The 21,644-nt window shown below is 63.2% G+C and overlaps 5 protein-coding genes and 1 pseudogene across 8 annotated transcripts; 2 read left to right on the forward strand and 4 right to left on the reverse strand.

The window, feature by feature from the left end:
* Nucleotides 1-1,017: 1,017 nt before the first annotated feature.
* On the forward strand, nucleotides 1,018-3,877 carry RHBDL1 (rhomboid like 1). 3 transcript variants are annotated; one of them, XM_068524682.1, is made up of 8 exons: nucleotides 1,018-1,165; nucleotides 1,613-1,774; nucleotides 1,987-2,211; nucleotides 2,296-2,444; nucleotides 2,573-2,685; nucleotides 2,760-2,860; nucleotides 2,944-3,004; nucleotides 3,079-3,877. In XM_068524682.1, the coding sequence occupies exons 1-8, from the start codon at nucleotides 1,127-1,129 to the stop codon at nucleotides 3,348-3,350; spliced, it is 1,122 nt and encodes a 373-aa protein (XP_068380783.1). In that variant the 5' UTR covers nucleotides 1,018-1,126; the 3' UTR covers nucleotides 3,351-3,877. The 3 variants fall into 3 exon arrangements, with proteins under 3 accessions (XP_068380783.1, XP_068380784.1, XP_068380785.1); XM_068524683.1 differs by having other exon boundaries at nucleotides 1,616-1,774; XM_068524684.1 differs by lacking the exon at nucleotides 2,760-2,860 and having other exon boundaries at nucleotides 2,573-2,694; nucleotides 3,079-3,293.
* LOC137750293 (uncharacterized) lies at nucleotides 3,866-5,326 on the reverse strand (annotated as a pseudogene).
* A 96-nt stretch (nucleotides 5,327-5,422) lies between these two features.
* On the forward strand, nucleotides 5,423-7,836 carry STUB1 (STIP1 homology and U-box containing protein 1). Its single transcript, XM_068524685.1, has 7 exons — nucleotides 5,423-5,698; nucleotides 6,215-6,413; nucleotides 6,502-6,667; nucleotides 6,868-6,955; nucleotides 7,112-7,168; nucleotides 7,257-7,373; nucleotides 7,451-7,836. Exons 1-7 carry the CDS (start codon nucleotides 5,540-5,542, stop codon nucleotides 7,574-7,576), a joined length of 912 nt encoding a protein of 303 aa, XP_068380786.1. The 5' UTR covers nucleotides 5,423-5,539; the 3' UTR covers nucleotides 7,577-7,836.
* JMJD8 (jumonji domain containing 8) lies at nucleotides 6,727-9,514 on the reverse strand. Of its 2 annotated transcripts, none has more exons than XM_068524687.1 (9): nucleotides 9,395-9,514; nucleotides 9,219-9,317; nucleotides 8,959-9,007; nucleotides 8,785-8,881; nucleotides 8,627-8,695; nucleotides 8,413-8,532; nucleotides 8,258-8,325; nucleotides 8,051-8,180; nucleotides 6,727-7,965 (listed from the first exon to the last, which is right to left on the reverse strand). In XM_068524687.1, exons 1-9 carry the CDS (start codon nucleotides 9,484-9,486, stop codon nucleotides 7,949-7,951), a joined length of 741 nt encoding a protein of 246 aa, XP_068380788.1. In that variant the 5' UTR covers nucleotides 9,487-9,514; the 3' UTR covers nucleotides 6,727-7,948. The 2 variants fall into 2 exon arrangements, with proteins under 2 accessions (XP_068380788.1, XP_068380787.1); XM_068524686.1 differs by having other exon boundaries at nucleotides 8,046-8,180; nucleotides 9,395-9,513.
* A 217-nt stretch (nucleotides 9,515-9,731) lies between these two features.
* Nucleotides 9,732-15,119, reverse strand: WDR24 (WD repeat domain 24). The gene is made up of 8 exons (XM_068524680.1): nucleotides 13,989-15,119; nucleotides 12,617-12,794; nucleotides 11,796-12,468; nucleotides 11,149-11,267; nucleotides 10,949-11,070; nucleotides 10,751-10,855; nucleotides 10,324-10,664; nucleotides 9,732-10,149 (listed from the first exon to the last, which is right to left on the reverse strand). Exons 1-8 carry the CDS (start codon nucleotides 14,467-14,469, stop codon nucleotides 9,796-9,798), a joined length of 2,373 nt encoding a protein of 790 aa, XP_068380781.1. The 5' UTR covers nucleotides 14,470-15,119; the 3' UTR covers nucleotides 9,732-9,795.
* A 3,062-nt stretch (nucleotides 15,120-18,181) lies between these two features.
* FBXL16 (F-box and leucine rich repeat protein 16) lies at nucleotides 18,182-21,311 on the reverse strand. The gene is made up of 5 exons (XM_068524499.1): nucleotides 20,670-21,311; nucleotides 19,432-19,940; nucleotides 18,975-19,059; nucleotides 18,599-18,662; nucleotides 18,182-18,330 (listed from the first exon to the last, which is right to left on the reverse strand). Exons 1-5 carry the CDS (start codon nucleotides 21,309-21,311, stop codon nucleotides 18,182-18,184), a joined length of 1,449 nt encoding a protein of 482 aa, XP_068380600.1.
* Between the last annotated feature and the right edge of the window lie 333 nt (nucleotides 21,312-21,644).

The following is a 21,644-nucleotide window of genomic DNA, read 5'->3' on the forward strand; positions in this document are numbered from 1 at the left end:
GGACCTTGGCCACACAAGTACCCCCTCTACTTCCTGTAATTAATCATTCCGTGCAAGGCAGGCCTTTAGGCCAGGGCCCCTCCCCCAGCCCTGACAAGCTGTTTCTAGAGGCGGGGGAGCTGCCTTCTCGGCAGGGGATGCTCAGGCCTGATCCAATAGGGGCTGGGGGGTCACACTCTGAAGTTGTCTCAACCATCCCGCTGGCCCCCCAGCTCCAGTGACCTGAGGACCCCTGGTGCAGTTCTTACTAAAGCTGGGCAGGGCAGGATGCTACTTCTAGTTGCTGCATCTGTCCTGAGGCTCAGCTGCACAGGTGTTCTGAGTGGTGCTGTCAGGGGTTGCTATGGTTGCACATTCCCATAGCCTGTCACCTTCCTTATTGTAGGGGGTCTACCTGTCCTCCCTGGGAAGTAGGGCTCCTCTCCATCCCAGCTGCAGCCTTGTCCATTGGGGCTCTCCCCACCCCCATGTCCATGGGTCAGTTTAGCACTGTGGCCACAGGAGTAGTCAGGAACCTCCAGCCCCAGTTGTGTTGGTCCCCACCCACTGAGCAGGGCCTGCTGCAGGGACCTCCCTCAACCCTGCTAGTTGCCCTGCTGGCTTCAGTGCTCGCCCCTGGGGCCGTGGAGCCGCCTTGTTGCCAGGACGGGCAAGCATGTCTGGCAGGGAGGGAGGTGCCTTCAGGGAGCCCGGCGGGGGCAGATCCCCAGCAGTGGGTTGTTCCCTGAAGCCTTCCCCGAGGAGGTGGCATCGGCGCTGAGGCCCAGCCCGGGGCAAAGGGGTGCGCGCAGAAGGGGCTTGCGTGCCGCGCGTGACTCGGTTTCCCGGCTGCTGCCCCGAGGTACGAACAGCTGCAGCCCGGGGCGGGGGCGCCGGCACTGGAGCCAAGCGCCCCGCGCCGTTCTTGCCCAGGCACGTCCGCGTGCGGGGCGCGCGCGTGTCCTGACCGCGAGTGGCTGGGCTGGCAGCGGCGGCGTGTGCGGCGGGGGCGGGCGGCTCCGTGACGCGGCGCCGAACGGAGTGGGCGGAGCCGGAGGGCCGGGGCGGAGCGGAGTAGTCCGCAGAGAAGCCCCTCCCGGCCGCGGCCGCCGACCCCGGCCCCCGGCCCCTGGCCCGGCCTGGCTCTATGGACAGGAGCTCGCTGCTGCAGCTTATCCAGGAGCAGGTGCGTGGAGAGGTGCGGGGCGCCGGCACCGCCCCCGTTGCCGGCCCTCCGCCCTTGGGTGGGCCGGGGGGACGGAGCTCTGAGACCCTCAGCGCAGCCCCTTCCCTGCACGACCTTGGCCCCCTGCACGAGACCCCAGGAAAGGGCGAGCCAGACTAGGGCGCTTGGGGAGGGGCAAGAGGGTTGGTGATTGCCCTCAGACCTTGGCCCTACCCTTCCAGGATGGGCAAGGCAGAAATGAGGTGGGGAGACCGCTTGGAGAGCTAGCGGAGCTGGAGGCCGGGGACCTAGGTACCGGTGCCTACAGCTAGCTCCTGGGACCATGTGGGCACAGGGGCCTAGACCCAGGATGCTCGGAGCCTGCCTCTCCCTCCTGACGTGGCTCAGCCCTGTGGTCGTGGGGCCCGGCCCACCCTCAGACCTTGGCCGCCGGCCCCCCGACCCCAGCAGCTGGACCCTGAGAACACAGGCTTCATCGGTGCGGACACCTTCACTGGCCTGGTGCACCGCCATGAGCTGCCCCTGGACCCGGCCAAACTGGACATGCTGGTGGCCCTGGCCCAGAGCAACGAGCGGGGCCAGGTCTGCTACCAGGAGCTGGTGGACCTGGTCAGTGCCACAGTGGGTGGGCAGCTGGGGTGTGGGCGCAGTGCCCTGGCTGGAGTGGGTTGGGCAGGCGGCCCCTCCTCCCTGCCCTTCCCATCGGGGAGGGCTATAGCCATGGGGCAGGGCCTCAGACCCTGTGACGAGCTGGGTGGACCACTCAGGAGGGGCAGCCATGGGGGGAGTATGGTGGCCTATGCCTAGGCCCCGCCCCCCAGATCAGCAGCAAGCGCTCAAGCAGCTTCAAGCGGGCCATCGCCAATGGACAGCGGGCACTGCCCCAGGATGGGCTGCTGGACGAGCCAGGCCTGGGTGTCTACAAGCGGTTCGTGCGCTACGTGGCCTACGAGATCCTGCCCCGAGAAGTGGACCGCCACTGGTACTTCTACCGGCACCGCAGCTGCCCACCCCCCGTGTTTATGGCTTCGGTCACCCTCGCCCAGGTGGGCCTGCCCGTCCACTGCCCACCACCCCGGGAGCCTCCCTCATCCCTGGTCTTGCCTGGTCCCAACGCCTGTTCCTCCCAGATCATCGTGTTCCTGTGCTACGGGGCCCGTCTCAACAAGTGGGTGCTGCAGACCTACCACCCTGAGTACATGAAAAGCCCCCTCGTATACCACCCCGGCCACCGTGCTCGGGCCTGGCGCTTTCTCACCTACATGTTCATGCATGTTGGGTGAGTGGGCCCACCTCTGGCACCCCTCAGATTGGATCGGGAGGGCTCAGCCTCTCGAGGTGGGGGCAGGGGGCTGGTAGCCCCCTGGCAGACCTCACCCTTCACACCCATTTGCCCCATACGGCCAGGCTGGAGCAGCTGGGGTTCAACGCACTCCTGCAGCTGATGATCGGGGTGCCCCTGGAGATGGTGCACGGCCTGCTCCGCATCAGCCTGCTCTACCTGGCTGGTGTGCTGGCAGGTGAGGCAGGTGCGTGCGCTCTGGCCACCTCACTGGTGGGCCTCACCCTCACGGCTCTCCCCTTGCTCACACAGGCTCCCTGACCGTCTCCATTACTGACATGCGGGCCCCTGTGGTGGGGGGCTCCGGCGGGGTCTACGCCCTGTGCTCTGCACACCTGGCCAATGTCGTCATGGTAACGGGGCAGCCCCTGTGGCGGGGTGCGGGGAGGGGCCCATAAGGCCTCCCTCACAGCCTTTTTTATTCACACCCCATCAGAACTGGGCTGGGATGAGATGTCCCTACAAGCTGCTGAGGATGGTGCTGGCCCTGGTGTGCAGTAAGTAGGGAGCCAGGGTGGAGGGGCCTCAGCCTATGGCTAGGGTGCCTCTCACCTGCTGCCTCCCTCTGTAGTGAGCTCCGAGGTGGGCCGGGCCGTGTGGCTGCGCTTCTCCCCGCCACTGCCTGCCTCGGGCCCACAGCCCAGCTTCATGGCACACCTGGCGGGCGCAGTGGTTGGTGTCAGCATGGGCCTGACCATCCTGCGCAGCTATGAGGCGCGCCTGAGAGACCAGTGTGGCTGGTGGGTGGTGCTGCTTGCCTATGGCACCTTCCTGCTCTTCGCCATCTTCTGGAACATCTTTGCCTACGACCTGCTGGGTGCCCACATTCCCCCGCCACCCTGACAAGAGTTCCCAGGGCCACACCAGCCAGGGCGCAGCATCTGTGGGCCAGCCACTAGGCAGGCCTGCATGTTCATCCTCTGTGAATGTATGTCTTGAGGCTGCTTCTTCCTGGTGGGGGCAGGTGGCCCCTGTGGCCCACGGACTCCAGGCCAAGCCTTACACCAGCCCTGGCCGCCCCCTCCCAGGCCTGGAGGGATAGGACTGCTGGACTGGGCTGAGTGGTGGAGGTCCCCAAGGGTGGCCCCAGAGGAGACCCTGCCCTGGCCTCTCCCATAAGACTTGCAGTCTGAGCCTTTTTGGAGAATGAATAAATATTTTACACAGCACCAGGTGGCTGTACTAGGGCACTGCGGGCTGGGCTGGTCTCCCCCCAACTCACTGATCAAACTGTGAGGGCCTTCCCTCCACACAAGCAGCAGCCTGGGCTTCCCCCTTGCTTTTCTGCACCCAACATGAGCTGTCTCTGTATGGGAGATGGGAGCCCCTGGGGAGGGGTCATGGACCTCATAGTCAGGTTTGAGTTCAGCAAGCATTTATTGAGCTCCTACAGCAGCCAGTCTCCTGTCCAAAGACTTGTGGCCTGAGATCACAGGATAGGTGTGCAAGCCCTGGGCCACAACCAAGTCAGCAGGCCTGGGTCCTGTGCTTCTTGGCTGGCCTGGTGTCCTCAGGGGTGGCCAGGCTGGGACCGAGGTCAGGCAGCAGGTCAGGGCACAGCTTCTGCCCTACAGCCCAGATCCACAGTGCTGTCTCCACATGGTGAAGGGTCCACAGCCTGAGGCACTGCCTGCGGAGGAGCAGAGGGAGTCTGGGGCTCAGGGGCACCAGTCACCCTACCCTGCTGGATAACTCTGCACATCACCCTGACCAGAGTCCCGGATGCCCTCCCTGGCCGCCAACAGACTGCACCTTGGCTCCAGGCTGTGGCACGCTCCTGCACCCGGTCCAGGTAGAGGAGTTAGTGCTTCAGGGTGTACTGCAGGGCTGGCAGACCGGGCACTGCGGCCACTGCCTTCTCAGACATGAAGGCTGCTACCTCGAGAGCTCTGGCAGCCAGGACCGCCGCGGGAAGTAAATGGACAGCACTCAGCCGCACCTTGGCGTGCGGCTGCCATTCCCAACAACTCTCGGTATCACGTATCTGACCATCTGGCCATTTCACAGATAAGGCCACTAACACGCCAGGTCCCGCCCACGACCTCGCCGGGGGGACGCCCAGCTCTCCCTACTAACGCGAGGCGATAGCCGGGCCCACGCCCCGGAGGGCGCACAATTCCGTGACCGCTGCGTTCACGACTGGCAGGAGGCGGAAGGCGGCAGCCGAGCGCTGCACCACCAGCTCCGGGGAGTTGGCAGTCACGAGCCGCTGCAGGCGCGGCCGAAAGCGGCCCCTCGGTGGCCAGGTCGGGTCTGGGGTCACGGCTGGTGGACCTCGCTAGGGGCGCCGCCCCCGCCCCAAGGCGCGAGGGCCCGCCCCCAGGAGGAAGCCACGCCCACGGCGCTACGTCCCGCCCCGGAAGGCTCCGTCCCCCACGTGGGAAGCTCCTCACCGCCAGTTCCCACGCCAGCAGCTGGTCCAGCTCGTCGCGTGTCACGTGCTTCTCCGCTCGGCCCTCGATGGCCGCGGGCAACTCCTCTCGATACCTGGGGGAGGGCAGTGACGGGGAGTCCGAGCCACGGGGGTCGGCCCGCCCGCCCGATGTCCCCACCGCGCTACCATCGCTCCAGGGTTTCCAGCCGCTCGCGCGCGCCCGCAGCACTTCCCGGTGGCACCCCAGGACGGCGGCCCAGCTGCTCGGGTCCTCACAGCCCCAGAGCTCGCGGGCAGCCGCCATCCCCACGCGCCAGGGCGGAGCCTCGGGGGCGGGGCGTCGGAGCGCCCGAACGGGCTCCTGCCCCGACGACCTCGGCGCTTCTCAGGCCTCAGACGCCGCGCGTCGCGTCGCCGCGAGCGCATGCTCTCCCGCCTGCCCCGCCCCCGCCTCCGCCCCCGCCTCGCGTCTGGTGCACGCGCGGCCCCGCCCGCCTGCAGGCCGTCCTTCCCGCTGGCCCCGCCCACCTGCACGGCCGGAAGTTCCGGTGGCGGAGCGCTGGACCGGGCCCGAGCGGATCGCGGGCTCGGGCTGCGGGCGTAGGGCGGGCCCGGCGCGGAGCCTGGGAGCGGAGCCCAGGCCGTGCCGCGCGGCGCCATGAAGGGCAAGGAGGAGAAGGAGGGCGGCGCGCGGCTGAGCGCCGGCGGCGGCAGCCCGGAAAAGAGCCCGAGCGCGCAGGAGCTCAAGGAGCAGGGCAACCGGCTCTTCGTGGGCCGCAAGTACCCGGAGGCGGCGGCCTGCTATGGCCGCGCCATCGTGAGTGCGCCCGCGCCGCGGGAGGGGGCCGGCGTCCGAGCCAAGGGAGGGGCCGGGCTGCGGCTTCGCCTCCGCGTCCTCCCCGGAGCCCCTGTCTGGCCGCCCCGCCCGACTTTCGGAGGGGGGTGGTGCTTGGGCTCTGAGAACTCAGTGATGATCTTGTTCCAAAGGGGCCAAGGCCACGGCTGCCGAGCCAGTGCTGGTTGCCAGAGAACTGTGGCGGGTGGGAGCTTCAGCGTGCTTGAGGCCCACTCGGCTGGGGGCCAGGGACCCTTGCCCCTTGAGGAGTCCAAGCCCAAAGCTGGTGATTTCCACAGATCTGGAAAAGCTACCTTCACAAGACTCACTGGAGTCCAGAGGGTGGGCTCAGGTAGGCTCCACCCTCTCTCAGAACCCAGAGGCTTGGAAGCTGAGAAACCTGTAGTGTCTTGATTCCAGCTATGGGCTTGAAGCTGGGACAGAGGGGGTAGGTTGAGCTCACTCCCTCATGCTGGCTGGTCTGCCCTTGTTCTCCAGACCCGGAATCCCTTGGTGGCGGTGTATTACACCAACCGAGCACTGTGCTACCTGAAGATGCAGCAGCATGAGCAAGCCCTGGCTGACTGCCGGCGCGCCCTGGAGCTGGACGGGCAGTCTGTGAAGGCACACTTCTTCCTGGGGCAATGCCAGTTGGAGATGGAGAGCTATGATGAGGCTATTGCCAACCTGCAGCGAGGTGGGCTCACAGGCTGGCTGGTGCCAGGGTGCCTGGGACCAAGCGGGTGGACTGGCTGGAGGTTTATCCGAATCCTCTATTCCTCCAGCTTACAACCTGGCCAAGGAGCAGCGGCTCAACTTTGGGGACGACATCCCCAGTGCTCTGCGCATCGCGAAGAAGAAGCGCTGGAATAGCATTGAGGAGCGGCGCATCCACCAGGAGAACGAGCTGCATTCTTACCTCACACAGCTCATTGTGGCCGAGCGTGAGAGGTGGGCTGTGGTGATGATAGGTGCCCCCCGGAAGTCACCACCTTTAGGTTAACTCTGAGTCGTGAACACAACCATTTATTGAAGGCCAACTCTGGCACGCAGGAGACGGAGGGGAATAAGGCCTGAATGAGCCTAAGATTGGAGTGGAGTCTGACCTCCTGGCCAGACCCATCTCTGATCAGCTTTTGGTCAACCTCCAGGGAGCTGGAAGAGTGTCAGCAGAACCATGAGGGTGATGAGGACGATGGCCACCTCCGGGCCCAGCAGGCCTGCATTGAGGCCAAGCATGTGAGGGTGCCCCAGCCCAAGTGCGGGTCCTGTGTGTATTTGCATGCGTGTGACGGACGTGAGGTGCCCCTGGCCCCTGCTGGGTCTGTGTGTTTCGGTGCCTGGGGAAGGGAGATGGGGTGTCAGGCCCACATATAGCTGCTTGGTTCTTTGCAGGACAAGTATTTGGCAGACATGGATGAGCTCTTCTCCCAGGTAGACGAGAAGAGAAAGGTGAGCTGTGTGTCTTCTGGGGCCTGTGGGTAGCAGGAGTCGGAGCAGTGCCCCTTCCCAGCCCCTGACCTGACCCTGTGTGCTGCAGAAGCGAGATATACCCGACTACCTGTGTGGCAAGATCAGCTTTGAGCTGATGCGAGAGCCCTGCATCACACCCAGTGGTATCACCTACGACCGCAAGGACATTGAGGAGCACCTGCAGGTGAGGGCCCATGGGAGTTGGGAGCAGGACCCACACCCACTGAGCACCTCCTAATTCTGATTCTGTTGTCACTGCAGCGTGTGGGCCATTTTGACCCTGTGACTCGGAGCCCCCTGACCCAGGAACAGCTCATCCCCAACCTGGCCATGAAAGAGGTCATTGACGCGTTCATCTCCGAGAATGGCTGGGTGGAGGACTACTAACGCAGGGCGGGTGTGTGAGCCACTCACCCGCCTTGCCCGGTACCCTGGCTCAGGAGGGCCTTGGGCAGTAGTCTCTAGCCGCTGTACATAGTTTGTGTCCCTAGATCCCTATCCTGGTGTCCCCAAGCCCACCCCCATCAGTTCTGCTGGGTCATAAGCCTCCCCCATCCCCCTTCTGGGCCAGAAACAGCGGGTGAGAGTGGGCTGGGCTGAGGCTGCCGCTGCCACCTCTGTCCCTGTAATAAAATCTGTGAGCACTATAGGGGCATGTGCTGGTGTGCGACGGGCTCCCCAGCCACCCCCTTTGGCTAGCTGAGAAAGGTAGAGATGAAGACACTGGTGTCGAGGTTGAGTGTGGCGTGCCACCATCGGTCAGGGAAATACAGCACCTGGGAGTGGGGGGGGACACAGGGATTGGTTGGGGGCCCTTGGCCCAGCCCAGCCTGGCCCCTGTCTGCCAGCCACTGACCTCACCAGCGTGGATGGTGCATTCCAGGGGCCGTGCAGATAGTGCCAGGGCCGGGTATGTGTCCCGGAGCCAGGCCAGTGTGGTCTTGTTGGGGTGGAATTCAGGTGTCTTCGCAGGAGGGTACAGGAACCAGCGCTGAGGGTGGGAGCAACAAGGTCACTCTTTGTGCTGTGGTCAGTGAACCCAAAGTCTCAGCCCCACCCTGTGCTGACCTTTCGGCCATAGATCACCTCTGAGAACCCGGGCCCGTGCCAGTGGAAGGGCACCCCAGAGCCGGCACCTGTGGGGTGAGTTATGAGCAGCTGGTTACCAAGCCTAATCCTCCCCCACCCAGTTCCCAAGTCCCCTGGTCCTGCAGGGCACCCACCTGCAATTCCAAAACTATAAGCAGGAATAGTACCTAGCAGGCTGAATGGAGGTGGAGAGTAGTGCCGAAAGAGTGATGCCCATTCGGTGAAGTTATTGTCCCCAAAGAAGTACAGGGTGTCTGACAGTAGAAAACACAGGAGGATGCAGAGATATTGGCACCTGGGTACTCCTAAGTCACCCCACCCCACCCCATGGCCACCCGTCTGGCTCACCATTGCCCATGGAGAACGGGTCCTGGGGGTGCAGCATCTGCTCCACATACTCCTGAAAGGGCAGGTCCACTGCAGTTTGAAAGGGGTTGGTCAGGACTGGTTGGTGCTGCCTTCAGGATGCTGGCCAGCAGGCTGGGTTGCAGGGTGGGGCAGCTCACCTTTCTGGTAGGAGTAGGTGTTGGCAGTGCTCAACCGGACCACGCTGTCCCCAAACAAGGCCAGCAGCCTTTGACGGGAGCACAGGTCCCGGAACCTCTGCGGGGGCGGGGAAAATACTCAGGGGCCAAGCTCAGCACGGGCGAGTGGTGGTCGCGAGGGGCGCGAGCACTCACCGAGTTGTCTGTGAGCCCCTGCAGAATGACAGGTCTGGAAAAGGCGTAGCTAGAAGAAAAGACGGAATCACGGCCGCAGTCTGACCCGCGCCCATCCTCCGCTCCCGCCCACACGCGCTCTCACGAGCTCAAGGGGAAGCGGCCTAAGGAGGTCCGGGAGGACGGGCCGGCGACCAGTGTGCGGCCTCAGCGATGCACGGGGACGAAGCCCCAGGGTTTTCGGGCGTGGGAGGTGTGGCCACACAAGAGGACGCACTTACCGCTGCACGAACTCGGCGTAGCTGAGGTCGGCCCGGCGCTCTACGGTGCAGCGTTCCTCCTCCGCCACGGCCGCCGGCGCCCCCGGCCCGGGCCGCCGCCTGCCGACACAGCTGGTCAGTGCCCTTGGCCACCCCGCCGCGCGCCCCGCTCCGCCCTGCCGCCCGGCGCCGCTCACCACCCTCCGTCGCCTGCCTCCCGGAGACTCCGGGCCGGAACCGCCAGCGTCCAGAGCGCGAGCAACAGGAGTAGCCGCACCCCCAACGCCATAGCCCGCCGCCGCGAGGCATGCCGGGAGCTCCGTCGTCGTGGCAACAGGCCGACTCCCGGAAGCGGCTTCCTTTGGCCCGTCCTGGAAAGAGGGGGCACTTCCGGAAGGCGGGACGAAGGTCGCACCAAGAGCTGCTATTGGCTGCTGCCAGCTCCCGCGCACACACTGCCACCCGCCCACCAGAGTCGCCCGCGCGGGGACTGGACCGTAAGCCACGCGACCGGGTGACAGGCAGCCTCAGAATACGTCTCCCGCTTCCTTTATTTAGTTCACAAGCCCCGCACACCCATCCGGGTCCGGCAGGCGGGTCAGGAGTACTCGCACAGGTGGCCGCAGCCGGCGGGGCAGTGGGAGCTGCTCTCCAGCCACTTCATGATGTGCTGCAGGTGGCCGCCGTGACTGCAGCCCTGGCACCACACGAACAGACCCTTGACCACGTGGTGGCAGACGGCGCACATGCTGGCACAGTGGTGGCACCTGTCGCAGACCCAGCCCCGGCTGCTCATGGGCCGCTTGCAGTGACTGCAGTTGACGTGCAGGGTGGTGGAGGCCTGGTTGAGGCAGCTGATGGCACGGCTGGTGCTGAGCTTGACCACCTGGTTGGACACATTCCAGAGGCAGAAGCGCTGCAGCAGGTCGATGTAGGACGTGTACCAGTGCTCCTGGTGGTGCAGGGAGGGGAGGAAGGAGGTAAGAGACCAGGGTTTCCAGCACACTGAGGAGCTTCCCCCAAGTGTGCTGGGCACAGACAGAGGGGCGGGTGCAGGTGGGGCGTGCAGGGGTAGTCCTGGGGGTGGCAGCTGCTCCAGGGAGACCCCCCAGACCCTATCACCCACCTGGGTCTGCTCGTCGATGTCTTTGCGCACGCGTTCACCCAGCACAATGAGCACGGACACGGCCATCTGCACGTCGCCCTGCTCCGCATAGAAGCGCAGCATGTCGCACACCAGGGCACTGAAGAAGTCAGGCGGCAGGCGGCTGTCGTACAGTGCGTGTGAGACGGAGATGAGTGAAAAGGAAGAGTCCACAGGCACCAGGGAGGCTGCATCTGCCTCATTGCCACTCACATGGGGCGAGTCGGCCTTGTCTTGCAGGTGCTCAGGCCCGGGTGGGGTGTCCACTATCTCGTGGCGCAGTGGGAAGGCTTCCTGGGGCAGCACATAGTCGGGCTCCTCAGCTGCGATGCAGGGGAGGGGGGGGTAGGCAGGGTATGAGCTTCTGGCCCCGCCTCCTGGCCCCACCCCTCCCCAAGCCCCCACTTACAGTGAGCGTGTTCCGGGTCCAGCAGGTACAGCTCGTCATCCTCACCTTCCACATCGCCCAGCAAGTAATCGGCAGGCACGTCGCTGCCCTCGGTCTCCTCGTTATCTGCCCGAGGGAGGGAGAGCATTGCAGGGCCAGCTCACTCTGGGAGGCCCCCGTCCCACTCCCATGAATGCCCTGCGTCTGCTCCCAGCCTACCTTCGTTGGTGATAAGCGTGGCTGAGGAGTCCAGCAGCACTGTGTCACTCCGTGCGTCACCCTTGCTGCGGTCCAGCCGAGTCTCACTGCCCAGCCCTGGGGCCATATCCTTTAGATTGAAACTGGAGGCAGGGAAGGCCGATGGATGGGTGGGCCCCAACAATCCCACCCTCTGGGGAAAGCCGCCCCCAGGTGTCTACCTGTTCATGAGTGGCAGGCCACAGGAGCTGCCCTTGCCCACACTGTGGTTAAGGTTGGTGGTGGGCACCAGGCCAGGACTACAGTAGATGATCCGTAGCATGGTCCACGTCTGCGCCACCTAGGGGTGGGCACTGGTCACTCACGGGGGTCCTGGGTCCCTGGCGCCCCGTGCAGGCCCCCCTCTGCCTGGATGGAACCACAAACCCTCAGCTTTCAGCTGCCCCAGGGACCCAATGTCCTGGCCCGCCCCAGGTGGGAAACCGATGCCCATGGAAAGACAAAAACCCTAGCCTCGATCCTGTAGAGGCACAGAAAGAAGCATGGAAATGAGCCTGGGGTCCCCGGGAGGTGATAAGCGAGGCAATGTGGGTCTTCTCTGTAGGGCTGGACACCTTGGGAAGTCTAAAAGCAAGGATAAGCCAGAAGAGGGGGCTCCAGCCCCACAGCACCCCAGACCTGCATCCCAGGAATGGCACTGGCATCTGGCCCACTTGGGGCTCTGGACACCCTTAGTTACTGGGGCAAGAGCTGGTGGTGACCTCAACCAGAACTGAGCACTGAACTCAGGGTAGGGTCTGGGCGCAGCAGTCAGATGAGCTCCCTGACCCTGCACCAAGGTCATGGCCCTCAGCCCAGCCCTATGTACCTGGTTGCGGCCAAGGTCCCGAGCCACTTTCGCATTGTGGTCACAAAGCTCGGCCAGTGGCCGGCCAGCCAGGGCATAACGCTCAGCCGTGTCCACGAACCAGCTCATGCTACTGCTGCCAGGCTCCATCTCAAAGACACTGAGGGCACTGGAGGCGAGGCCTGAGAAGGGCTCGGCAGGGTCCAACTTGCGCTTGAAGAAAATTGGGTGGCGCCGATCCCCAGTGTAGGGCTTGCGCCCCGACTCAGTGGCCACTAGGCTCTCCTTGGCTGCGAAGGCCAGATCCCCAAAGAGGCCATAGCAGAGGCCCTCAGGGTTGGCGCGCTCAACAGGCTGGCTGGCATCACGGAACAGGTGCTGGCATAGGGTGCTGTCCTTGGAGCCGGAGAGCAGGAAGGAGGGATCGTGCGGGTGGCGCCAGGCAATGCCTGTTGTGACATCGCGGTGCTCCTCAAACATGGCAGCTGGCACAAAAGGCCGGCGCACGTCCCACACGTAGATGTTGTGGTCCACCATCATGGAGCACGTAGCTAGGTGGTGGCGGCACTCAGGCCGCCACTTGACTCTGGCCACGGATGCAATGGTTTGCACGCAGTGCACCTCCTTAGCGCGGTGTGTGGTCATGTCCCAGACCTTTACCATCTTGTCACGCCCACCTGTGGCCAACCAGCCCCTGTGGAAGGCCCGTGAGGTCCTCAGTGACCTCTTTTGGGGTGGGAGGGCTCCCCACTCTGTCTCACAGGTCTTGAGGCAGTGAGAGAGCCCTTCCATAAGCCCCACCCATCTTGCCCCATTGCCCCAGCCCCCACCCCACCCCACACCTGTCCTCGGGGTGCCAGTCGCAGCAGAAGACAGGCCCGTTGTGGGCCGTGAACATTCTCTCACAGCGGTCGGGCCGCCGAATGTCCCAGAGCTGCACGTTGCCGTTCTCAAAGGTGGAGGCGAAGGTGAAGTAGTCCCGGATGCTGAACTGGACGTCACGCACACTCTCAGACTGGCCTGTGGGCAGGACGTCAGTGGAGGGAGAGTTGGGGGTGGGGGGTTGGGTAGCCTACAGGGACTCCAGGAGGGAGAGCAACCAAGGGGGATCCCTCGGAATGGATGTGGACTGGTGTCACATGCCTGCCCGTGGCACAGGCCAGGAGGCCTAGAGGGTGGAGTAGATACTGCCAAGGCCTGCCCAGGGTGGACAGGGGCGAGGAGAGGCCTGGCAGAGCAGACACAATAGCCTGGGATGGTGAGAGGGACACAAGACATTGGGTGGTTTTTGACACAGACTCCTGGACCTCGATTTTCCCTGGATTCTGCACCTGACATCAGTCCTTGGGCGAAGCTGTGGTCAGCTTCAGGACCAGGTATCAGAGCACTGAGTGAACAGGGGCCTCAGTGGGCCGAATACAATCCTTCGGGGGCCTCCGGCCCACGGAGGCATGGATGGGATGCCCCAGGATCTGCCCAGTTCCTACACCTTGAGCTGGAGCTGCCAGGTCAGCCCCAGAGCACTGGACACCTTGAGGGTATATGTCCACCCCTGTGGACCACCGCACCAAGAGCCTCTGAGTGCAGTGTCCAGCTTTTCCCCAGAACAGGTAGCTCAAGGTCTGTCTTAAGAGGCCCTCAGATTCTCTCTGGGCTCTGCCCTGTGCTTCACTTGGTCTCATCGAGGTGAAAAGGGAGAGCTGGCTCAAGGGGGGTTGTCAGGGAGCTGCGCCTGTTGGGAAGAGAACTGGGGGGAGACCAGGCAGTGCACCACTCCCCACTGCTTCCCTGGGCTGAGGACCCTGGAGGTAGACTTTGTGCAATGAGGTGGCCTGGAGCTCTGAGGCACGGAAAGAGGAGACAGCAAAACAAACCCTCTGCTCAGCTGCCCAGGTGGGCTGTGGATCTGCTCAGGCCCTGCTCTCTCCCTGATCCCATACCCAGCCTTGACTCCTGCTGACTCCATAAGTGCATCAGAGCTGTGACCACACTCCAGGTACCCCTCACACTTCCACCAGGCCTACCCCTGCCCTGCCCCTTCCCTGCTCACCTCCACCCACTCTTCCAGTGCCAGCTCGGCTGGCTCCTCCTCCAGGAAGCGCTCTGAGAGCACATCTGAGGGCCTTTGATGCACACAGCATTTCTCAACCCGCCTAGACAGGCCAGCCACCTGCAGAGATGCACACCTGCCCGACCCGCCTCCAAGGGCCTCACCCGAGAAGGTGCTGACAGAGTCCTTCCTGCGAAGGTCGAAGCACTTCATGAAGCCATCCTGGGAGCCACTGAGCAGCACGTGGGCCTCAGTGGGGTGGAAGCAGACTTTGTTTACCGTGCGTTTGTGCTCTGTAAACAGCTGGTCCTGCTTGTTGCGGGACGGCCGGCCCAGGTTCCAGGTGACCACGACGCCATTGGTCGCCGCCGTGGCAAGCAGGTTCTCGTCCATCTGGTGCCAAACAACATCTGCACAGCTCAGGTTGAGCGAGGGCTTGCGGCCCACACGCAGGTTCAGCTTCTCCACAAACTGCTCCTCCTCAATGGCATAGATCTTGAAGATGCTGCGGCCTGCCACGACCACCTGGGCCGCGTCACGGCACACACTAATGGCATTGGCTGGTGCATCCAGGTGGCAGTGCATGGTGCGGCCCGTCAGCGTGCTGCCACCCAGGGCTGTAGTCACACGGGACATCTTCTCCATGGCTGCACGGGTGGTGGGGATAGGTCAGTGAAGTTGGCAGGGCTGGTCAGCCTGGGGGTAGGGGCCTGTCAGTTCAGAGCCTTTACCCTGGGTGGTTCCTCCAAAACTGCTTAGTCCAGGGCAGTCCACCATTAGTCAGTCAGTCTGACAGGCAAATTCCATCACCCTGGCTGGGCATTCAGAAGGCGCCATAGCTGCCCTGAGGCCAGTCAGTCCCATGTCTGACTTCTGGGGAAGACCCTACCTGGTCAGTCCCAGGCCAGGCCACCTCTCCAACCCCACAACTGCCAGATTAGGATAGTCACTGGACGTTCGGTCAGTCAATCCCGCCCGGGAAGCCAGGTGGTCCCCACCGTCCGCAAAGTCGGCCTCTGGAAGGGGGGCAGAAGGATAGAGGAGCCCGGAGAACACAGGCTACAGAGGCGCGAGGGACACAGAGGGAGTTCAAGGACCAAGGTGTTTAAGGAGCCTGGGGGCGTCTGGCGGGACCGGAGGCAGGAGAGGCTGGCGGCGCGGAGGTTGCGGGGGAGCGGAGGCAGCGGGAACAGAGCCAGCCGAACGGAGAAGTCTCTCCTTCCGCGAGCACCCGAACCATTTCCTAAAATTGCCGGGCCGGGGAGGAACCGCCTCGCCGGAAGCAGCCCGTCTCTTTCCCGTCCCCCGCCGGACGTGGTCCTTTTCTTGCCAGCCCCTCGCCGGAGGCGGGTGCCCACACCACAAAAGTTCCGGATCAGGGAGCTGCGCTGGTGGGGGCGGAGGGGTTGACCAGAACTAGGGTAGAGGGGCTCCCCCGGTTCCGCCTCGAGTGGTGGGTTTTTTTTTTTTATCGCAGTATTTTAATGCTAGTGCTCATCTCTGCCCCAAGGTCCATCAGCAAGTCCAGGCATCCCTAAACTAGTCCTGAATCCCTCCATCGTCTCCGCCTCCTTGCTCGCCCTCCCCGGGACCCCAGGAGCAGCCTTCTAACGGCTCTCCCTCGGTTCCTCGTTCCCCCTGATCTGAACTCCGCACAGCAGTCAGGTACCACTCTTCGGCCTAAGGTCCCCCATAAGTCCCCACCGCGCTGTGAGTAAATCCCAAACTCGCGGCCTCTTCCTCTCCGCGCACCTCCAGCCACGGCGGCTTCTAGCCCTTCTTCCAGCTGGGCAAGCTCTTCCCTGCCTCATGGCCATCGCACGTTTTCGCCCGCTGTCCTCTCCAGAAGGCTTCTCCTTCTCCTTCAGAGTTCAGCTTAAATGTCACGTTCTTAGAGGCCTTCCCTGGCCACCCCATCTAACGTGGCCTCTCCAGTCACTGTCACCTCCACAGCGCTTGTCACAACCCATTCCTTTGTATACTGGTTATCATCTGTTGCACACGAGTGTGAACTCAACCAGGCAGGGATTACATCTGTCTCTGTCTCCAAGAGCTCGAGTGCCTGACCCGACCTGTTCACGCAAGCGGCTCAGCTCAATCAGTGACTCTGTGAGCCTGCCTTTCTCTCCTGGGTATGAGCCCTGGTCTGTCTGTGCTGCACTGTGTGATCTTTTAGGACAGCGGACCCCAACTTTTTTGGTACCAGGGACCAGTTTCGTGGAAGACAATTTTTCCACGGACGTGGGGTGGGGGCTGGGGGGGTTCAGGCGGTAGTGTGAGCGATGGTTCAGGTGGTACTGCAATCGATGGGGAGCGGCAGATGAAGCTTCGCTTGCTTGCCTGCCGCTCACCTCCTGCTCTGCAGCCGGGGGTGGGGGGGTGTTGCGGACTCGTTTTAGGATATCCCTGACCCATTCCTATTCTTAGTTACCCTGTGCATGAAACAGGCCTCATTTTTGCCCTTCTTGAAGGATGGGCTAGATCCTAGATATTTTGGAGGGAATGTTATGTGTAATGATTTTAGTGTCTCTCCCCTCCCTGAAGCAGTGAGAGGTTAGGGACCTTCTGTTGGTCGCTGCTGGGTTTCCAGTCTGGCACAGTGTTACCAGCCTCTGCACGTTTGTTGAAAGAACCAGTAAGTCTGATGAGTTGAGAGGGGCACAAAAGTTCAGACTTGGGCCACTCAGGACAGATACACCTTCCCCCCACCATGGCGTCATGACCTAAAACCAATTCAGACGTGTTTTTACAACTTTTTTAATATATATTTTTATAAACAGATCACGTGATAAAATAGCACAAGAAACACTTACCAAATATAAGGTTATATCTTCCGCATATACAGGAGAATGAGGTCGTATGTACAATAAGAAAATGATTTTAGGGGTTGGTTGGTTTTGTTTTCCTCTCTCCCCCTAATTTTTCCTCCTACAGTCGTTGGAAATATCACAGCTTCAGTTGCATTAATACTTTGGACAAATGGACAGCTGCCCCTCCCCACTAGGGAGCTGTGGGGAGGAGGGGCTGAAGAAACTGGCTCCTGACCACCTCAGCCCTGGAGCCTCTGGCCAGCGCTCCAGGGGCAGGGAAATCTTTGGGCTGTTGAACTGTTTCTCTTCAACAGCATCTCTCGCTCGCTCTTTCTCTCTCTCTCTCACTCTCTGGCTCTCTGGAAACTGGTTACTCTCTTCCAACCGGATGGGGGGTGGGGGGAGTGTCCCAAGATTGGATGTGGGTGCTGTATATCCTAGGGCTCAAGGTTGGGATGGAAAGGGGTCCCAGCCCCCTCCTCAGTAATTGCCAAGATGTGCCAGCACCCCTGGGACCTCCCAATATATTGGGATTGGACAGAACACGGTGAACCCATGTGGGCAGGTAGAAGTTTGGGAAGCTGGGGAGGGGGGTGAGGCTAGAAAGGAGCCCTCCCTCCTCTGGGTGTTGAGGGTGAGCTGGCCACTGGAAGATCGGAGCCGCTGGCTGGGGCCCCCTTTTCCAGCTTCCACCTGACGGATACCTGCCCTGGGTGAAGTGTGATGCTGAGGGGCCTGGGCCCAGCTGGCTACAGGGGCTGCGGGGCAGGGTCCACCCAGGACTGCTCCCAAGGCCTGCAGGCCCTGATGGTCGCTCCAGCTTCAGGTCTCTCAGGGTAGCTGTACCACCCCTGGGGTGAAGTGGACTGGAGCCAGCTGGGCTAATGTTGATTATGCCAGGGTCACTGTCAGCCCAGCGGTCCCTCTCCTAATCCAATTCTGCCCTAGCCTGGCCAGGGCCCAAAGACCTTAGGCCTGTGGATGGGGGTGGGGCGAGCACGGCCTGTCTCACACAGCGGCAAGGAAGAGGGGAGGTCGCTGGGGTCAGGCTGGTATGAGGTGGGGGAAGGGCGGGTGGGACTTGGGCTCCTGGGCGGGCCATGGCTTTGGCGGCAGCCTGTTTCCCCTCGTACCCCTCGGGGGGCTCCAGGCGCGGTGCAGTGGAAGATGCGCGAAGCCCTGGGGTCTCTTCCGGTCCCCTGTGTCCTGGGGGACCCAGCTCCCCTCAATCCCCCTGGGCCCTGCCAGGGGTGGGGGGGACAGCGGGGAGACAGAGCGGGGTGTGGCGGGGAAGGCGATAGGGGCGGCCGTCTGGCGAGCTCAAAGAGCCCGCAGGACCGAGCCCCAGCCCCCCGCACCCAGCGGGCGGGCAAACGATGGCGGCGGCTGTGGCGTGGTGGAGGGCGGGCGTGCAGTTGCGGGTGCGAGGGGCATGCACAAATTCCCCGAGGGTGCGTGCGTGCGCGGGGCTGGCCCGCCCACCGCCCTCCCTGCTCGAGGCGGGGCCGGGAGGAGAGCGAGGGGCCGAGAGGCGGGGAGGCCCCGCGCTACTCGACGACGAGGCAGCGGGGCAGGTGCTGCGAAAAGTACTTGAAGAGCTCGGGGGTAGCCCCAGGGCAGTTGGTCAGCTCCAGCTCCTCCAACTCCTGCAGCTGCACCAGGCCCGACAGCCCTGTGGCGGTCAGCAGCGGGCAGCCTGCGTCGGGCGGGAGGCGGGGCGGCGGCTGAGTGGGCGCGGCCCGGCGGCTCCGGAGGGCGGGGCTGGGGGAGGGAGCTCGGGAGCCGGGCAGGAGCGGGCCGGGCTAAACTTTGCCCGGCGTCTCCGCCTTCTGACTGGGACTTGGGACTCAGCGAGTCAGCACCAGGTATGGGTCTGCACAGGGGACCCGGCAGGGCTGGCGGAGTCGGACTAATGGGGGTGGGTGGTCACTGTCCAGGAGGGCGGCGGGGGGAGGGGGTCTCACCTGCCAGAGACAAGAGACGCAAACTCCTCATGGCCAGGAGGTGCTTCAGCCCGAAGTCCTGCACCTGGGCGGGAAGGCGGGGCGAGTTAACTATTTCCGTTCGCGCCCCGAGGGAGCCCCACTCCTGGGGTCAGGCCATAGGGGGCAGGGGGTGGGTTCAAAACGGGGGTTCTCAGCTCCCCAAGGAGTCGGTGAGGCCCTGGGGACTCTGCGCTTCGCTTACGTCGGCCGCTTGGGTGTGGAGGGATCCCAGACTTCCTTACAGGATCTGAGCGGGCCGGGTGCAGGTCAGCGGCTTGTCTGGGTGGGGGCTTTCCCCGTGCCCCCCACCTCCCCTGCCTACTCCCCGATCTCTGGAGGCATGGAGGGCTGATACCTGGCAGCACCATCGCAGGTAGAGGCTGCGAAGGGACGACATGGTGGACAAATAGCTGAGGCCAGTGTCCGTAATGCGTACACACCTGTGGTCGCAACAGAAGGAGGCTGCCCACCTTCAAAACACCCGACCCCTTCCTCCTTTTCCCGAAGTGTCCCGGGCGTGAACTCCCCTCCTGCCCCAACATGCCCCGCCCTTTCCATAGCCCCGCCCCACCGAGGCTCCGCCCCCACCTGAACCCTCGGTGGTATTCCCTACTGGGGGGACACAGCTCAGCCCTGCTCTCGCGTTATAGCCCACACTAGGCAGGCCTCTTATGAGGGCCCCGCCCCCCCCTTGCTGCAGCCCTACTCTAGCTATAGGCCTGTCCACTAGTCCACTAGGCTCCCTGCTTAGAGGTCCGGCAGGCCTCGCCCAGCCCCGCCCTCCATGGCCCCGGGGTGGGGGACGCGCACACCTGTCCAGCACGAGCTCCTCCAGGCGGTGCAGGTCGCAGGCCACGTACTCGAGCGCCATGTCGGTGATGCGTGGGCACCACGAGAGGTCGAGGCTGCGTAGCTTGCGCAGGTTCTCGGCCACAAGCTCGACACCATCGTCAGTGACCTTGGAGCAGCCGGAGAGGCTGAGTGCGGTGAGGTTGGGCAGGCTGTGCACCACGTTGACCACGCCGTGGTTGGTGATCTCCCAGCAGGAGAGCAGGCGCAGCGTGTGCGTGCTGTGGCCCTGGCGTGCCGTGAAGTAAGCCAGTGCTGTGTCCGTCACGTGGTAGGCCTGCAAGCTCAGCTCAGCCAGGTTGGGCAGCAGCTGAGAGATGGCCGCGATGGCGTCGTCGGCCACGTTGATGCAGTCGCTCACACTCAGCGAGGTGATGCGCGCGCTCAGGCTGGACCACAGCCCAGCTTCGGTGAAGTCGTTACAGCCTGACAGCTCGAGGCGCACCACGCCCTGCATCTGCTCCAGCATCACCTGAGGGCGGGCAGGCGCGGGGTCAGGAGGCCCCGACCTCCCCCCTCGCCAGGGTGCAACCCTACCACATTTTCCCCAGACACGCCCCTTCCCCCAGGGCGTGGTGAGGATGGTAGGAGACAGGGCAGAAGGAGCCCGCCGAGGGGCAGTAAGCTGTGTTCTTGAGCGTGTATATGGTGTAAACATGCATCAAGCTGTATTCTGACAAGTGCACTTTACAGTGTGTTCGTTACACTTGAACAACATCTAAAGGAGGCAGGGCACAGGGGGCCTGGGAGTCCAGGGCCTGGCCAGAGCAGGTGCTCAGAGCCATAGGTGTTAATGATGTGATGTTAGAGTCCAGGTCCTGGGGAAGGGGCTGCCTCCACAGCTACTCCTCTGACCTTTGCCCCTGTTCCTCCCACCTCCTCCAGCATCCTCCCTACCCAATGTGAGCTTCTTGGGCATGCATGGCCTCGCATTTAATTGACTGCTTTGCTGTTGCTGTCTTGAAATTCTTAGTCATCTTTGAACAAGGAACCCAAATTTTCATTTTAGTCCCCCAAATTATGTAGCCAGGCCTGCTCCCCCCACCCCAGAGCTACACTCCTCCTCAGGACACCGACCCCACCCTTGGCTGCTTTGCTGCTTGTGTGCCCAAGCTTCTTCCTACTCCCCCGACATGTGCTGAGTGGCTGCTGCCTGGCCCTGCCCCCATCCCTGCCCTTCTGGGCCAGTGGTGGTGCGCACCTCCAGGCCGGCATCAGTGATGGTGGAGCGCTTGAGGCTCATGGCCTTGACACCCTTCTTGGAGAGGGCATAGTTGTCGATGAACTCACAGATGTCCAGGTCGGAGACACCGACCAGGCAGAAACCCTCAAAGCCACGTGCCGCGAAGCCCTGCAGGTTCACGAACTCCTTCTCACCTCCAGGCAGCACTGTGTAGAGCTCCTTGGCGTGCAGCACAGGCGTGAGGCCCGCCCAGAACTTGGGCTGGTAGAGCACACGCCTCCAGGCCTTGCACACCTGAGCCAGCACGCACCTCTCGCAAGCTGAGAAGTACCAGAAGAGGCCATTGAGGATCTTCTCGTCTGTGGCCAGTGGCGGCCGCTCTACCGGGGGCCCGGGCACTGGGACTAAGGCTGGTCCACCAAGGGGGAGCCCTGCCTGGGGGCACAGGCCCCCGGCCAGAGCAGCCCGGGGCGGTGGGGCAGCCAGGCTGGGTGGTGGGAGGGTGGGTAGGGGTGGCTGGCAGGGGCGGTTCTTGGCAGCCGGCGTGCCCTTGGTGATGCTGGCTGTGCCCAGGCCGTTCGGCTGGCCTGGCAGCTTCACCAGGCCATTGCGAGGCAAGCATGGAGGCTTGGGGTCGCCGTCGACACCCGGGCTCGACATCTTCCTCGCTCGGTCTGCAGACAGGGTCCAGGAGAGGGTAGTGAGTCTGCTGCCAGGGCAGAACTGGACTCCTTTCCACACATGGTCGTCCCCTCCCATGCCATTCCCAGAACCACCCAACAGAAAGAATCTGAGTGTAAGTCCCTCCCTCCCTGACTGAGCAGTTACAGGAAGGCAGGGCTGGTCATGACCATGACACTCTTTGAGCACCTACTGTATGCACTGAGCTCAACCTCCACCCACTCACAGAGCTTTTCGATACCACTCACAGAGCTTTTCGAGACCTAGGTACAGATGACAGAACAGAGATGGAGGGACATTCGCCCATGACTG

The sequence above is a fragment of the Eschrichtius robustus genome, chromosome 16 (genome assembly GCF_028021215.1).
Source record: "Eschrichtius robustus isolate mEscRob2 chromosome 16, mEscRob2.pri, whole genome shotgun sequence".
Classification (NCBI taxonomy): domain Eukaryota; kingdom Metazoa; phylum Chordata; class Mammalia; order Artiodactyla; family Eschrichtiidae; genus Eschrichtius; species Eschrichtius robustus.